The following is an 18,193-nucleotide window of genomic DNA, read 5'->3' on the forward strand; positions in this document are numbered from 1 at the left end:
ACTTAAGACTGGTTTTATAAAATATGATTGCATTTAAATAAATATTAAATACATTTATTTAAGGTTCTATGATTGAACTTATCTTTGCTCACAAAATGGGCAACAGCCCAACAGTCATTTGCAAAATAAATAAATAAACACAAATTGCTTCTGATAAGTCAAAAGCTTAACATTATGCATTTATAAGTGTTTCTGAGCGTGCAAAGAATTGCTCAGGTTTTCTGTAAAAGAGAACATTTATTTTAATGAAAGTTTCATTCCAATTTGCACGTCATCAAATGAACTGCAACCAGCTCACATTTACAGTTTAACACTTTGAAAACACAGAAACAATAATACCGAATGTACATAATTCAAGAATATTTAGTCATCATTGTGGTATATAAATATTTGGTACAAAATTTCACAAGATATAAAGCAAAGTAGTACATGGACATAATCTACTCTCCCAAGACACTGGTACAAAGCACTGTTCATTAAACCAAGTTTTTACAGCATGAGTTACCATCTTTTTCTTCATTTTTTCTTTGTTTTCTTTTTACAGCATATCAATGACAAAGAATGGAAATTCTGCTTCTAAAACACAAATATTTACCTGCTGGAGTGCCGGTCAGAGCTGACTCACCCCCTCCTAACTGAAGAGGTGAAGGCAATCTCAGGCTCATTTTGTAGTTTGAAGAGAGGGCGCAATCATTGCGGAGTGATTTACTTTAAGATTTGACTTGCACCTCAATACAACACGTTTGTAGTTAACATTCAGCCGAGAAATAAATCAGTTGAGCTTTATTACTTCCCTGGTTATTTGATGCTCGCTATTAAAAGCAGAAGGTTGTCAAAGGAAAGGTGAGAATTGCAGCTTCAAACTGTGATTAATTAACAATTTTGGTTTCGATCTCTTGGTCCACGAAGCTGTAATTCTATGTATGGATATTAACGTTTCATTCTCTTTCGGATGGTTTGACTCTATTGCGGTTCATGTCAAGGTCTCATCTGAATGAATAGACAGAGAGGAAAAAAAAACACATACGAATACAGTGATTAAAGGTAATAGTATGGAACGTAAATTTTGCAGCACGTCATTAAGGGACCGTGTGAAAGTCTGAAAGTCATACTAAGCAGTTCTGAGTTCAACCAAACGTTTGTCAGACTGCTAAAGGAAGCAAAACACATTTAGGTCCAATGACATAGCAGATAATTGTAAGCTTCTGGCTTTTTTTTTTGTTTTCATGTGGATGATGAAAATCAGTGCCAACCGTAAAACATCTTCTGACCCATTTTCTAGATGGGCTTCATACAATCCGTCTTGATTACACTGGGTTACAGGACAACACATCTTTTCTTGAGTGCGTAAGTAGATTAGTAAAATTATGCAAATGGTTAATAGTAAGGATTTGAAAATTCCTCGCAGTTATTAGACAACTCCTATGATGTAGAACGGTTTGATTCTGAGCTGCCCGCTACACGTTGAGGTCTGATGGTGAATTCAAAGGCTCGAGTTTGGCGGTGGTTTCATTACTTTCATAAAGTCCTCGGCCTTGGCCTTTTTTTAGTCAATGACCTGCTCGAGTGTCACTTCAAGTGTTTCACAGGCTCACAGTCAACTGATAAACTGATCGTTGTAGCAGGATTTGAAGAGCGCTTCTGCATTAGATGTTCAGCTTTTCAAAGGAACATTTTCAGCGATGGTTATGGATGTGAAAAACTGCAGACATCTCCAGAACAATTTGGGATTATGCAGGAAGATGTCACCACAGATGATCTTTCTGATGAGAATTTGGCGTACGGATACGTCCTCTTCGCCAGAGCGTGAAGTTCATCAATCAATCAGGACAGAGAAACCGGCTGCCTGATTGTAGGACAAAGAGAAGGATAAAAGGGCACTTTGTAAAAGAAATTAGACTGCCTCATTCTGCCACTCCAGTCTTCATGTAGTGGCAGATCAGCAAATGAGTCTGGCTCCACAGTCTGTCCGTTAGGAGTCCCAGTCACTGTCCTCGCCGCCATACATGTCTGCTAGCTTCCTAAAGCGTGGTCCCCACTCGCTGAGGTAGTTATAGTCCTGCTCCCCTTCCGAGGACACGGACCCCAGTGAGCTGAGCGACTCGGCCACCGATCCATTACCTTCATAAGCGTATGTGGCCAGCGAGTCGTAAGGGGGAGCCGTGGGGTTCCCATCGTTTTCTTGCACGCGCTGGTTGATAAAGTCCCGCACGTCTGCATTCCCTCGGGACGGCACCATGGTTCTGCGAAGTGGCGGTGGAGGGTAGAGTGACTCGGGGGGTAGGATGTCCCGCCGCAATTTGCTCTCCTCCATTACTTCCGGATGCCGAAGCGCTCCGATGTCAAAGGCCTGCGTGTCCTCCTCGCCGCCGCCCTCGTCATTGTAGCTGACCACATTGTCCCTCACGTCCTCCTTGGAGATGATCAGGGGCTCTTTCTTCTTCTGACGTTTCAGGGCAGCAAAAAGCACCACAATCACTACAGAATGAGAGATGGAAAAAGGTAATTATTAGTGGTGCACCAGAATGAAAAACCCTTCCAAATATTATTTATACTCATAAATGTATCAAAGGTTTGGGGTCAGTAAGATTTTATTTTTAATTTAGCAAGGACACATATAAATTGATCAAAAGTGACAGTACATTTATAATGTTGCAAAATACTCAAATAAATGCAGTTCTGAACTTTCAATTTATCAATGAATTATGACAAAAAGTATCATAGTTTCTACAAAAAAATTAAGCAGCACAACTGTTTTCAACATTGATAATAAAAAATGTTTCTTGAGAAGCAAATCAGCATAGGCTACTGGAATGATTTCTGAATGATCATGTGACACTAAAACCCAGAGAAAATTCAGCTTTGCAATTACAGAAATTTATTATAGTAATATTATTTATATCTTTATATAGATATATAGATATATATATATCTATATATCTATATATATATATATAAAAAAAAAATACAATATATTTATATTAGCAACTCAATGCTGCTAAATAGCGTTAGCTAAAACCACCCGCAGAAAGCAGATGGTAAACGCAATGCAATTTGCTGCTGATCATTATAGCAGATATTCATCAAATGATGAAGAAGAGCATTATAAATGGCCATATTTCCAGGTGTGCGGTGTAGTCAAGTATGCTTTTGGCATTTTGAAGAAGTGATTCAGACAGTGTGTGCAAATAAACCACACTTTCAGTGGGCCGCAATACATTTTTAGTAACAACCCCCCCACCCCCCTTAGTGCCATTTGGTTGCTTTTATCAGTGAACTTTCACTGTAGTGGAGCTGGAACAGTTTCATACATGATGCATGCTTTCACCCTGTGGGTGACACCTAATGTAGGTGTCAGGTCGTTAAGAGAGCCACTGCGCAGAGTGCACAGGTGAGATCTAGCTGATGTTAACAGTTAGAACTCAAATAAGCAAGCTTTCCTGCAGCAATTCAAATGCATCATCAGAAGAAAAAAAAATCCACAGTAAATCGATCAATTACAGAAGAATGTTAGTTGTATGAAGACACAAGTGTTTCAATTAAAATCAAGTCTAAAACTGAAAAGTGATATTCCTTTTTTTTTTTGTTGAATTAAATCAAGACTAGATTGAGTTTAATTGAAATCTAGCCCTTGTTACCCAGTTTCCTGATTAAAAAACCAACAAGTGAGTTTTATCAGTTCAGCCATCTGAGCATGTCAGAAATAGTTTTTCTTTATTTTCCTTTTTTCCCCCCATAATTGCAAATTATTTTACATGCAGATCAGGCGTACATACTTCAGACCACTGGAATTGTAATTAATCAAATGGCAGCGCAGACAAAAGCGCTAACTGACAGGAAGACAGGTGGGAAAATGAACTGAAAAGTCCCACTAACAAAGGGCTTGAAAGATGAACAGTTGGATTCACAGCAGACAGACAGATGGAGGAAGCAGCCATCAGACAGATGGACGTAGGAGAAGTGATCTGATTGTTAAAGTCAAAAGAGAGAACTGAAGGCTACTTACAGAGCAGGATGAGGATGCAGAGCAGGATGGCCACCAGCGCCCCTGTGCTGAGCCCCGTGGTGCTGCTCAGAGCCTCGGCGTTGCACATTTCCATGTTGCCGTCTCGGTCGCACGTACAAACCCGAATCGTGAGCGTGCCCGTGCTGCTCTGCATGGGAATGTGTCCGTCTGAGATCACCACAGCCACTAGATGGGTGCTCTTGTGCATTCGGCCAAATCCGGTGCGTCGTGTAAAGATCCCAGCTGTGTTATCTGTAGAGAGTTGAGTGCTTAGTTTATTAAGAAATGAAAGATCTGGCCTCTCTGTAGACCGCAGCGGGCCCAGACTGACCTAAAGTTATGGGTACTGCAGAACGAGCTGCCTCAGTTTAAACAGCTAGACGTGGAGAGGCCATGTGTCTTAAAGATTTCTCCTGTTTGATTGGTCTGTGTTGTCATGAAGAGAGACAGTGAGCTAGTTAGATGGCCAGACAATGTGAGAGGGCACCCACCTCCATTATCTCGGACTGAGAAGTTTGCTCGCACTGAGCTCTCTGGTGCTAAAGAGAACAAGAAGCGATGTCCGCCGACCGGGTCATCTGGATCCACTGCGCTTATCGTTTGGATTTTCTGTGGCAAAGAAGCAAATGATGATACACTGTATTTAAAAGCCATTTTCTCAAAATTAGGTTTTTATTCCAGCACTGAGCCAGAACTCTCAATTTCAGAAGTACTGACATACAACAAACTTTATCTACATTCTTTTTACAGTGGGATTGATCATATATCGTGCAGGATTTTATAATTTTTTTTTTTTTTTTTTTTATGGGATGATATCTAAAATCTGCTCTGTCTTTATCCAATGTTCATTTTTTTAAATGTATGCAAATTAGTGCATATTTAACTAGGTAATGCCTAATTTGCATATTTAAAAAACAGTTAAAAAAAAATTACAAAAGATTTTGCAATTCTACTTGGGAAGTATGGTTTATTATTTGTTAATTCATATTTATACATTAAAATTTTCTCTCTCTCATTTTTCTTTTTTTTTTCTAGTTTATTTAACTAAAATGCAATGTTGATGTTTATATCAACTTCATATATCCAAAACAGACATTTTTTCTAACGTCACAAAATAATAGTTTATATTTTGTTTCTAATAAAAATGCTTTCTAGAGATATTGTGTTAATTAGCATGATTTATTTATCTTTTTTTTTTTCCAATTTCAATTTCCACGTTTTTAATTTTTTTTTTTTTTTTTTTTTTGTCTTCTAACTCCTTTTAGCTAACTTTTTCTCTGTATTTCCTTCCAGTTAGGTCTCCGGTTAATTCTCAATTTGTGTGATAAATACCATTTAAATGCATGAGCTTGACCAGCGCATATAAGTCTGCACATACCCTATTACTTGCATATTTTGTTCATTTTTATTTAAGGTACACAGCTGGAAATGTACTGCATGACCCATTCACAATGTCATCTTTCAGACCTTATAAGTGTTTACATGTAAACACTGTAAGCATGTTTACAGCGAGGAAAGATGTTGGCTCAGTGATGTTGGCTCATGGTTATCTTTAGTTGTCACCAAGGGCAATTTTAGTTTAAATGCATCTCTCAAGGGTGCACTGGCAACACGCTGTGACAAAAATGTAATCATCCATTGTGTGCTTGGTGTTTTTTCTCTACCAGGCTTACGTACTGGCCAGATTTCTTGTGTTGCTGGCTGGCTTCCCTTTCCTCTGGGGTTTACTGCAGTCTGTTAGAATATAACTGCTCAACAGAACCAAGATCCCAGCCTTATCTCACACTGCCGTCGCTTAAATATAACTAATAATCATCATAATAATTACTAATTGTTTAGTTTCATTATGCAAGTAACAGCATTTCCACGTAAGTCTGCTGTTTTGTAACTCTCTTTTACCTATACATACTTAAATAGGCGACACACATTGTTTAATGATGTATTATTCTTATCTATACGATCAAAAATGACAGAGCAATGTAAATTATGTTTGCCGTTATCAGAAAAAATGCAATTGAACACACCGACGTGTGTATCCATCCATCCATCCATCCATCCATCCATCCATCCATCCATCCATTTTCCAAATAGCTTATTCTCTGTAGGGTTGTGGGTAAATGACTATTATTTATTTATTTATTTATTTAGATTGTTTGTTCTTGTTTTCAACATAAACCTCATTTAATTGTGTTAGATTTACACTTCACAAATCACAATTAATCCTACCCTACCCTTTTATATTGCAATAATTTCATATTCAATCTTCAAATTGATGTAGAAACAACATAAAGATAGATAGTAAATATATTTTTATATTTATTTAATGGCATCTTTTTTTTTATGACTGAAGGCGAGTACCACTTATACCAATACTACGGATGTCTTTAGGAAATAGTTTTGTTTTTCCTCTATTTATTTACCCTATGTGATGCATGTTCTTAATATAGAGTCTTCGGTCTTTTTGTACCCAGTAATAACTAAACCTTTGCACACCCCAGGTTGAACAATTCTGCCAGCAGCTGAGGTGGGCGGGTCAGTGAGGTGGGTGATGACAGACAACGAGGGATACAAGAAGAGTCAGGAAATGGAGGAGAGGTGGACAGTTATTATGAAGTGCCTGTGATATGTGACAGCCCTTGTCATCCACCATGACACATAATCTCATCAAGCCTGACAGAAAAAGGCTCTGCCGTCTAATCCATGAAGGAGAAATACTCATCACTGATCTCTATCTCGCTCCGGAGGTGTGAGTTCTGTAGAGGTCACACACTGTTTAACAGACGCCCCTGCTTTAAATCGACACATCCATCCACCAGCCGAACAGGAGAAGTGGACTCATTCCCCCTTATCTTACATCAAAATTGACAATGTGGCAGATAAAATGGGAAACATATACTAAAATGCTCTTTACCTGACCGGCTTTGGCGTTTTCACAGACGAAGGTCTCGTAGAAGGATGCCAGCATGGGGGGGTTATCGTTGACATCCAGTACGCGGATGTACACAGGCACTCGGCTGGTCTGCTCAGGGTTGTCTAAGTGTCCTTAAAAAGATGTGGCAGATGATGGTTGACTACTTGAGATGATAGAAACTCACATTACTGGAGTCGCAGGAGGAAACTGGATTTCTAATTTAAAAAAGTAAACTAATATATTTAGTCAATATAAGCTGTCATGGCAAATGAAAATGCGTAAATCCTATTGGAGAAATTTAATGCTGGATGACTTGAGCTTATCAGCCTAAATTCATTCCAAATGAACTGCGGCTGTGAGCCGCGTGGAGTCACTTACTGAACTCGGTTGCGATCACTGAGATGTTGTGCCAAGCAAATTCTTCTCGATCCAGAGGCCTCTGCAGGAATATAGATCCATTCCCAGCATAGACACCAAAAATCCGGTCCACATCTGTGTGCCGGTCAATGGAGTACCTTAATACAAACCATTTAGCTCAATTGTCAACATGTTTTCAACAGTGTTAAAGGAGTAGTTCACTTTCAGAATGAAAATTCTGTCATCATTTAGACACCCTCCAAATAAATGAAAAAGGTTAGTATCCGAACAGCTGATGGGCACCATTGACTTCTATAGTATTTTTTTTCCTACAATGGCGCTCATCAACTGTTCGGATATTAAAACTTTTCAAAATATCTTCTTTTGTGTTTAACAGATGAAAGAAATTCATACAGGTTGAGGGTGAAAATGATGACAGAATTTTCATTCTGGAAGTGAACTACTCTGTTATTTTCAAAATGTGTAACTCTTCCAGTAATTAGCGACTTTTAATTAGCATTTTAGCATGACAAAACATGTCGTGTTGCAAGGTTAAACAAAATTTCTACACATTTTAAATTAAGACATGACCTGTGATAAACAGGTTTGGCTCATTTGCTCAGAGAAAATGGAGCGTGAAAATCATTAAAATTTCAGAGAAATAATGGAAATCTTTTTTAGCCAGTTCTGTTGTAACTGTTGTTTTGTCTTTGTAGGGAAGAATAATCAAATCCACAGTGCTATACTTGCCCCTTTCACTCTCCTGTTAAGTGCTGGAAAGTAATTCATTCTGGAAGAATCAGTTTGTTCAGATGGTTCATGTAAATGAACTGATTCTATCAAAGTGACTCGCTGATTTGAGTCCCTTTGCAAAAATCACAGTGACTGTTTAGGTCTTCCTCATTTAAAAAAAAAAAAATATATATATATGTTGTTGCATTTAGCATAAATTAATCAGTTCAGAGAAAACCTGGAAATGCCAGAAAAAGTTAAAAGGTAAAAAAAATAAATAAAAAAAAATGACAATACATTTTCTGGTTATGATCAGCTATGATCATTTAAATATTCTTTGTAAATGCTTTGTAACTACTATATATATATATTTTTTTTTTAATTCTTACACAGTAAAAGGAAAGAAAAAAACATGAAAGATACTACTTTTTCAAAAGTGTGCGTTGACTAGTTTGAACACTTAAAATTCAAATTAGCTTGTAACTTGGCAAAACAGCTTCCCCAAGACTGGTTTTCACAAACATTAACACGGCCGATCCTTTAGAGCAGGAGACACTTGAGAAAGCTTGATGCACACCAGAGCTATAACTGCATGAAATCCCACTGCCCTGAGCCCACACATGCCCAGTTCCCATTTGTTCTTCTTTCACCAGATCACAATATTGCTCTTTCAAATGCAATCAATCAGTGGGATTGTTCAATTTCCTAATTAGCCTCCTGATGTTCAGAGCGACAGTGTTGCTCGTGCTTCTGATGTCCCTGATAATTACCAGCCCTGAAGTCCTGTTCTCTGCTGCAGAGGGCTTTTTAATTGCGCTTCCATTCTGTGTTCTTATTTACTGTGGACTCCGGAGGGAAAAACATCCATTTATTGTTCTCCTGAGCCTTCTGCATCAGCTTTATCATTAGGGCACTTTGGACAGTGATAATATCCTCATTTATTCTTATAATTGTAGTTTATTACAATTATCTCATAAAGATGCTGCAATTGAAGGACCTCTCGAATTAAATGTGAATTTAATAAGCACGCTCTGAGGAAGCAGTCCATCTAAGCTCATATAGCCTTAGCTCCAGAAAGATTAATCTGGGTTTTGTGATTATCAAAAGGTCACTGGAAGAATCGGGCAGATGTTTAAGAGCTTTCTGCCAAGCTATTGTGTGTTGGGAAATTATGAATTTAAAGAGATTTACCACAATCTTGTAAATATAGATGATGGAAACAATGTGGGATGATATTGATGCAAAGCCCTTACTTGACCGGACTGCGGAGTATGTCAGGATCCACAGCACTGACCGATCCTATCACGGTGCCCACAGCTGCGTCCTCTTTCACCTCCAAAATATAGTTGATTTTCTCAAATTGAGGGGGCTCATCCACATCCTCAACACTGACCCTGATGTTTGCTATGTCCTTAGCGTCCATGCTCAAAAACTGTGTGTCTGGATGTGTGTTTTGGACCTGGATCTGAAGCATGTACGATTTCTTCTTTTCATAGTCCAGAGGCTGCAATGGAAAAACACATTCACAGGAATAAACAACCCACTCTGGGTCAAATTTTCAGCCAAAAAAAAAAAAATGCATTTTATTCACAAACCATTCAGATTAATTTAAAAAAAAAATGCTTTTCAAACTTGCATTAGTGAAATGAAAAAAACCTCTGTACCTTCTTAAGACTAAGTATGCCTTCTTGGGTGTTCCTGTCAGTGCTGATGTCGAACACATCCAGACCGTCTCCGTTAACAACAGTATAGTCCATCTCCGCATTTCTGCCGACGTCGGCATCCACAGCCCTAATCCTGCCAACTAATGATCCTACCTTGGTGATCTCTGGAACGCTGAACTGATATATACCTGGGGAACATAATGTTAATGTCAGGCTGTGCTTGGAACTATGAATTCTCAAGAGTCTTCTTTTTCTTGAGAGAAGATCTATAATTTAAACTATCAACTATAGTGAAAATAATGGTTTGGGGGAAGCCAAAATAAGGGTTTGGGGGAACTTTTACATTCAAAAATCTGATCCCTTTATCTAACACTGCAGACAATTAAAGTTGTTTTTTTTGTGTGTTCTCTTTACTGTAATAAATGGCGAACGCGACTGATATAGTGCTGCCTGCTATAAATCCGCTTTGTGCTCATACCGTGCATTTCTCTGATTAACAAGACAAAAATTCCAAGCATTTTCTATTTGCATGGAGGCTAAAAGAATAGATTATATTGAGAGAAAACAAAAGAATAAGTGAGCTGATCCCACTCTGTTCGTTTAATCAGGATTAACACACAGACCTCACACAGTTGCTAAAGCTTTGCCACTAACAATTTTTCTTCACACAAAGATAAAAAAAAGTGCCCCCTTCTTTGTTTCTGTATTATAATTCTTGTTATTTGCATCCTATCAGAAATCTTTGGAATTATGGAACAAATGTCTTGTGCAAATATCAGATCGGTGATATTTCTGCATTTACATACATATTTTTCTATTTATTGAATGCATGCTTACTTTGCGTGAAACGAGGAGGGTTATCGTTGACATCGGTGAGGCTAATGTTTACTGTGGTGGTGCCTGTTAAGCCCCCCCTCTGGCCGGCCATGTCCTTGGCTTCGATCACCACCTGGTAGTGCTCCCTCTGCTCCCTGTCCATATCGGAAGGTCCCAAAGCCGTCCGGATTATACCTGAGGGAAAGATGGTTTATTTTAATTGGTTAACATCCGATCCAGCCCAGTTTCCATACTCTAGGAGATGGACGACACTGAGTCTTGGTTGTGTTTAAACAGTGCAGAACTAATTGTGTACATGCACTGAGACTGACATTTTGCTGCAGAAATTATTATAGGCAGCAGCTGCTGATTGAGAGATCGCTGCGGGTTCTGAGGAAACAAGAACTCGGATTATTAAAACCAGTGTTTTACAAGCCAAACCAATTTGATCGCAAGCAATTTCAGAGTAAGACAGTGTTGGACTTGCTTGACAGATTTGGACCAGCAATTCTTTGCAAAAGAAGTGAAGTTAAAGGGATAGTTCACCAAAAAAATGAAAATTCTGTCATTAATTATTCACCCTCATGTCGTTGCAAACCCGTAAGACCTTCATTCATCTTCAGAACACAAATTAAGATATTTCTGATGAAATTCCAGATCTCTCGGACCCCCCCATAGACAGCAAGGGTACTACCACGGTCAATGCACAGAAACATAGCAAAGACATCAATAATACAGTATACTCCATGTGATATCAGGGGTTCAACCGTAATTTTACAAAGCTACGGAAATACCTTTTGTGCACAAAGAAAACAAAAATAATGACTTTATTCAACAATTCTCCTCCTCCTCATCCCGTCTGCTGTCATGCACCGCCATTGTGGACAGAGTATCCCGACACATGTGGATGGTGTGTCTTCTTGAATTTTCAGTGAATTTTCTTTGCACACATAAAGAAGTGAAGTAGAAGTGGAAGTGACGTGACATTCAGCCAAGTATGGTGACCCATACTCAGAATTAGTGCTCTGCATTTAACCCATCCGAAGTGCACACACACAGAGCAGTGAACACACACACACACTGTGAACACACACCCGGAGCAGTTAATCCCGTATTAAGTTAAATTAATCCCGTATCTTCGTAAAATTACGGTTGAACCCCTGATGTAACATGGATTATTTTACCGATGTCCTTGCTACGTTTCTGTGCCTTGATCGCAGTAGTACCCTTGCTGTCTATGGGTGGGTCAGAGAGCTCTCAAATTTCATTGAAAATATATTGAATTGTGTTCTGTAGATGAACAAAGGTCTTACAGGTTTGGAACAACATGAGGGTGAGTAATTAACTAATAATTATTATTTTTGGGTGAAATACACCTTTAATTTCTATCGATAACAAGAGATATAATATCATAAAATGCTGTACATGATGTAAAGGTATGTAAACATTTTAAATAAATTATCAAATAACTAATAAAAAATAATTTAAATTTAAATTTTAAGACAACATGTAATCATAACCCTTAATTATGCATAAAAATGCATAATTATTGTTTTATTTATTATATTAATTGTATATTTATATGATTTATATCATTAATACGAATAATAATAATAATAATAATAATAGTAATAATTATTATTATTATTACTTTAATAAATCAATTATAAATTAATTTTGTTATTGTGAATGTTTTTGATCATTGCACATTATTTTAACTCTTGTCAGAATCTTGATGTAAAAACTCTAAGAAAACTACTCAACTACTTGATAATGTTAACCAATAGCTAAATATCTTTTATGGGATTGTGGGATTGTTTAGTAATCTCACTTTCTGGTTTGTAACGCCCTCAGTCCCGTCCTAATTTTTTTGTCATTGAAATTCATGTTACATCACATTACAGAAGTAAAACGGCTTTCAAGCAGTGATTCACGTTGACTTTGAACATGAATACGCCTGATGTCTCGGTTAGACTCAAAAAAAGGCGAAAGGCAAATCCAGTAATTCATGTAGAGAAGAACCCAGGCCCTGCTGCTTCTTTGAATGGCACAAATGTTCCCAGATTAACCCCCACCTCTAATGAATATCCCTTTTTTCGGTCTTAGGATTTCGTGTGCTCATGGACATCATCGTTCGTGTCCCATCTGGGCTAAAGCATATCAGTGCTAAGCTGGACACTAATCTGCCATGGGAGCTTTTGTGTTTCTATTTCTCTTTTGTTTAAACAAAGACCTCTGAGGAAAATGTTCCAGGGCACACATTAGCAATGATTAAACTCGCTGGGCGAATTTGCTCGGCTAAAAAGCTTGAACGACAGAGCTGCAGTACAACCCTTGCCCCATATCAAATTATACAGATACACACACTCTCTCGGTTTATCTCACCATCTCTGTCTATGATATAACAGTTCAACAGGACTGACCTGTATTTGGCTCTACTGAGAAGTATGGATGTCCCTGGCTGATGCTGTAGGCCAGCTTTGCACTGTAGCCAAACATTTCATCATCTGCATCATGGGCGGTAACTTGAGTGACATAGGTGCCTGAAAAACAAGAAATCAGTTCAAGGAAGAGTTCACCTACAAAACCAAAAAAATGTCATTATGCAGTCACTCACATGACGCTTGTTCTGACTTTATTTAATCAATGTTATGGCATTGATTAAATAATAAAATGATTATTTTGGACGTAATTGTTCTTTAAAAATATTATATATATATATATATATATATATATATATATATATATATATATATATATATATATATATATATATATATATTGTTTTGTACTACTTAATAAAGAAATAGATTGTTTTGTATTACTTCTACAATATTTACATCATTCATGTTTGTTCAGTAAACTTGTTTTTGAAGCTGCCGAATCTTACCAATGTGTGACCTCTCAGGTACGGACGCTGTATAAACTTCCTTGTCAAACTTGGGCTCATTGTCATTGATGTCGTGTAGTTTCACAGTAAACTCTGTCTCTGGCTCCAGTGGGAGGCCGTTCTTCTTGTTGACAACCTGGGCTCGGAGCGTGTAGAAAGGCTTCTCTTCTCTGTCCAGGCTCCTGGTAGCATGCAGATCGCCTGAGTTGGAATCTATCACAAAGATCGTTCCCGCACCTTCTCCTGCGAGAACATACATCACCGTGCCGTCTCCTCTATCCATATCTGAGTGAAGCTGTTAAGAGGAAGCAATTCAAGCATTTCATCAGCACCTCCGCTCATTCTGTTGTTGATAGGGCTCATGAATATGTATTGCATTCAATATTCTAAATGTATTCAATATCCGTTGATTTTGAAGGAATAAAACAATGAAGAAATACTATGTAGCAAGAGACAGGTTCTCCATGGTAAATATGTGAAAATGAGTCCTTGCGGAATTGAATTCTGATGGCATATCAGATGAAAGTACAACATGCTGAATGTGCAATCAAGGTGAATGCACGTCTGTTGCTAACAGTGATGCTGCCACATGGTATCTATTAGTGCAACCACTTTGGTCTGATATTCATAAGGTAAATCAAACTTTTCTGCTTGTCGTCTTTCAGAGATGTGTCGAACTGTTTTTTTTTTTTTTTGATAATGACTATTGTTAGAAGAAATGACGGAATTGATTGATAGGAACATCACACTTCAGAGCTGAAGGTGTGATGTGATTAGCTTTGACAATGACATCTGATAGAGGAGTGAGTGAATGATTTGGCATTTCTTTCCACTTGAATGAGCCGCTTTGTTATAGTAAAATTGGGTAGTAAAATACAAAAGACCATTCCAACACAATGGCTCTTTTGCTCTTCGTGATTTTCCCTCTGAACATTTTAGAAATAGCTGCTTCTACTCCACATTGACTGCTACATGATCCAGACACATAATGTCCATAGCAACAATGAGAGCTTTGTGAATTCTGCGCTTACAACCTCCCACATGAATAATCCAGTGGTCCGTGATCCTTTGCAAAGCCTTCGAGTCTCTAAGTCAGGGGTTCTCAGATTTTTCAGGCCAAGTAGCACCTTTGATCAAATCAGAACATTCAAGTACCACCTAATACATTCTCCTCTCTGGAGTGCAAGCTTAAGGACTGTGTATTAAAGACAGTGTCATATTTTGATTAATATCAATATTCCTGTAAAAACTCTTATCAGTTCCTTCACAGGCCTTATACAGAACAGCATTTACTGATTAATATCAATATTGTTGTATAAATTTTTATCTGTTTATTAAATGGTATTGTATAGTAATGCATTTCTGTGTTTGGTGTCAATAAGATTTCTTTATGTTTTTAATCCTATAGCGATCGATCATACTAATGTGCTAATTTGGTACTCAATCTTTTTTTATTATTATTATTAACAATATTTTTGTGGAAAATGTGATTTGTTTATGACTGTTTAATTAATAGAAAACACAAAAGAACAGCGTTTATTTGAAATAGAAATTTTATATCATTATGTCTTTATTAATAAGTCACTTTTTTCAATTTAATGTGTCCTTGATGAATAAAAGTATTCATTTATTTCAAAATAAAAATGTCACTTACCACAAACATTTTGAACTTTAGTGTATATTTAGGGATGCATAATATATGTAGTATATTGGTTATTGTTACTTTTATTTGTTTATATTGGTATGTTGATATTGGATATTTAATTGTGAAATGCTCATTTTCCCTGCCATCATCTAATCTCTAATAAAATGAATAATTCAGTAACACAGTTAAATGTATTCTTATTAATACCAAATTTTCATAGTGTAAAGTTATTTTAGTCTTAAAATAAAAATTTTGATCGATTTTATCTGTATTGGTCAAATTTTTTATTACTGGTTAAATTTTTCACATATTTGATATTGCGTCAGTTTTTTCACTAATGTGATTCTTCTTGAGCCACTCCTTGTTCTGTTTACACAATCAATTATTATTATTTTTGTTTTACAGAATATTTTAATGAATTAACATTTTAAACTGATGACCTTATATTTTTAGTATTGTAAATTCTGTGTTGTGTCATTTGCCAACTGAGGGCCACAGTTTGAGATCTTCTGCTATAAGCAACAGTATCAAGCTGTTATATTTTGCTCTAATCTTTGATCCTCAGCAGCTCTGAGGTTTAGATAAAGTGTGAGGTACAAGGGAGGTCAGATTTCACCTTGCTCCTTATCTTAAATCCAGCAGGCGCTATGCTGGAGATCCCTACATATGGCATAGCCATAGTTTTGATCATTCTCTTTATATTAACCTCAGAAGACAGAAGTGATGAAACCAAATCTCTGCAATCGACTCCATCAACATTACTCCAGCATTGCTCACACCACCATTATAGCCTGGAAAAGAAACACAATCTCATACCTTGCCAATGTACTGGTGCTCTGTTCCTGTGTACTCCTCTTGAAGAAAAAACTGTCTCCACATCCATCCTCTCTTTGAACGTCTGAGCAAATCTTTGTCTTGCCGTCCTTCAGTTTCTTTGGTTTTCCTTCGAACTGGCCCTCTTGAAAGGGTAACTGCATTCACACTCTGGTGTGCACATGCCCACAGAAGAAGTATAATCCAAGTCCTCATCTTTTCCGCTCTTAGGGTGTTTTACAGGGGGATAATGATCCTATCTGCCGAAGTTACAGAGCTCTGCAGTGCAGGCAGCAGCCACCCTCATAGTCCTTCCGGCTGCCAGTGAGCCACACAGTACCTGTAATAAGAGAGAGAAAGGAATTGAAAAACAATCAGTTATTGGGCAAAGTCTCACTGTGTTATCCCAAGGCTGCTGGCAATGCTTCTCTTCCTAATTAAAGGCAACTTGAGCTCCTGTATCATACGACAGCCATCCCCTTATTAAAGATATCTTTGAAACATTCTCCATAAGACACCAATTCCACTGCAAGTTTTGTGGCCAAGGCTCTGATATCTATATAATTGGCGTCCCACATTCATGAAGTATAAAACTAGAGGCCATTCAAAGTGCTGCAGCCATCACTATAAAAGGCAGAAAGGCTTTTTTTCACCTAGCCATTAACCTCTGACTAAAATACTGAAAAGCGGGCCAATGGGCGAGCTCTCACAAATCTGTAATCAATGAATCAATACGCATGCTCTCTAAATGCCCCACTTTAAAGATCTAAACGCTCGCAGCGCTATTGAATTCAGCCGGCCCTCAAAAAAACCCAACAACCAAAGTGTGCTGGGTTTTATCAGCATGCGTGGACACAATAGCCTGCTGGCTCTGAACTGACCTGCTGGAATGACAGTCTGAGAGACAAAAGCATCCTGCCACCACATAATAATCAGCAATCAGCACGTTTCCTGTTTCCACATCAATCTGTGGCTTTGTCTGCAACTGAACGCCTGCCCTCGCTCCCTCTCGCACTTTATCAAGCAGATTGCAAATGTGATTGCGCAAAGTGGCAAAGGGGAGACGCGGGCCTCTCAATGAATCGCGTTTAAGTACCTCCGTTTTTTTGATTTACAATATTGCTTGCGACATTTGCGCACCTCTCTCCGTCGGTGTAAAAATGCATCAGGTCAACATCGCCCTTTATCCGGGAAGAGCGGCGGCTGAGGGCCAGCGATTCAGATGGAAATGCACAATTGCAATGCCGAATTGACTTTCGTAGTTCCTTGCGTGACTTAAATGGTGCCGCTATTCCCCTAATAGCACTTTCCATTAGCTCCATTATGTTCTGCTTTATGAATTGGCCTAATTGAATTAGGTAACAATAGATAGCACAGGATATTGATTTGCTGTCAAATTCAATGAGCTAGAAATTATCATGGGAGCTCTGCGTATGTATAAAAATAAGTGTGTGCATGATTCTTTCTGTGTATTTCAGTACAAACAAGAAAGCGAAATGGGAAAAGTGGGCCCTGTTATGTCCAACGATTGTAGTTTATGGATGGTGCTCTTTAATGAATTTCAGCCACCCAAAACTCCTGGGCAAAGAGATCGGGCTCCTGCAGCACATTAGTCAAACTCAGGCAGCCATTTTGCTCAGCTCTGTGACCTGGCAAATCCCTTGACACAGTCCTGCCGGGGGAACTCAGCTGGATCTAAAGCGGTTTTGTTACATGGTGTGTCAGAGTGAACAGACAGTTTCCAGGACAAAATGTCTGCTCGTTCATTTACAATTCCATCCAGCTGAGGGGGAGATGGATAGTGAAGGATGAAAATTCCCCTGCTATCCTTAAATATAAGCACAAAACTAGGAGAACTCAGTGGGACACTATGGTTTCACACAGCACTTCATTTTACAGGCTAACTGTTGTGCCATTTTGATACATGCTGATCAACAACTACAGACTCTTTATGTCAGTCTTATACTGTGAAAGTCATGATTGAGTACCTTAAAAGGATAATTCAGATGAAAATGAAAAAAAAAATCTTTCATCATTTACAGTACACACACTTATGTTGTTTCAAAAATAAAGCAAACAAAACAAAAACTAAAAAAGTAAACTGAATAGTATTTAGTGTTAGCTTCCATTGTAGCTTTTCTTAAATCTTCAAACCCACCATTACCATAACATAAAGGTGCCACTAAAGGGTGATAATCCAAATGCCTATTAACCTCATTCTGCATGACTGTGTTTCTTCTGTAAAATGCAGAAGGAAGGAAGATCATTTGTTGGGGAAAATGAATGTTGGACCCCAAAATTATTTCAAATATTTTCAATTGTGATTCACAGAAGAAATAGTCTACAACATATAGTTAAT

At 37.9% G+C, this 18,193-nt stretch overlaps 1 protein-coding gene across 1 annotated transcript in view; it reads right to left on the reverse strand.

Moving 5' to 3' along the window:
* Positions 1–217: 217 nt before the first annotated feature.
* Positions 218–18,193, reverse strand: part of LOC109095456 (cadherin-6-like) — a 29,396-nt gene continuing 11,420 nt past the window's right edge. Inside the window, exons 2-12 of the mRNA XM_042718346.1 lie at positions 15,838–16,174; positions 13,377–13,671; positions 12,910–13,029; positions 10,508–10,681; positions 9,671–9,858; positions 9,260–9,510; positions 7,296–7,432; positions 6,918–7,048; positions 4,498–4,615; positions 4,007–4,258; positions 218–2,478 (exon numbers count right to left, since the gene is read on the reverse strand). Of these exons, the coding sequence (XP_042574280.1) occupies positions 1,973–2,478; positions 4,007–4,258; positions 4,498–4,615; positions 6,918–7,048; positions 7,296–7,432; positions 9,260–9,510; positions 9,671–9,858; positions 10,508–10,681; positions 12,910–13,029; positions 13,377–13,671; positions 15,838–16,050 (2,385 nt within the window). The 5' untranslated portion in view covers positions 16,051–16,174 and the 3' untranslated portion in view covers positions 218–1,972. The remainder of the gene's footprint in view (positions 2,479–4,006; positions 4,259–4,497; positions 4,616–6,917; positions 7,049–7,295; positions 7,433–9,259; positions 9,511–9,670; positions 9,859–10,507; positions 10,682–12,909; positions 13,030–13,376; positions 13,672–15,837; positions 16,175–18,193) is intronic.

The sequence above is a fragment of the Cyprinus carpio genome, chromosome B2 (genome assembly GCF_018340385.1).
Source record: "Cyprinus carpio isolate SPL01 chromosome B2, ASM1834038v1, whole genome shotgun sequence".
NCBI lineage: Eukaryota > Metazoa > Chordata > Actinopteri > Cypriniformes > Cyprinidae > Cyprinus > Cyprinus carpio.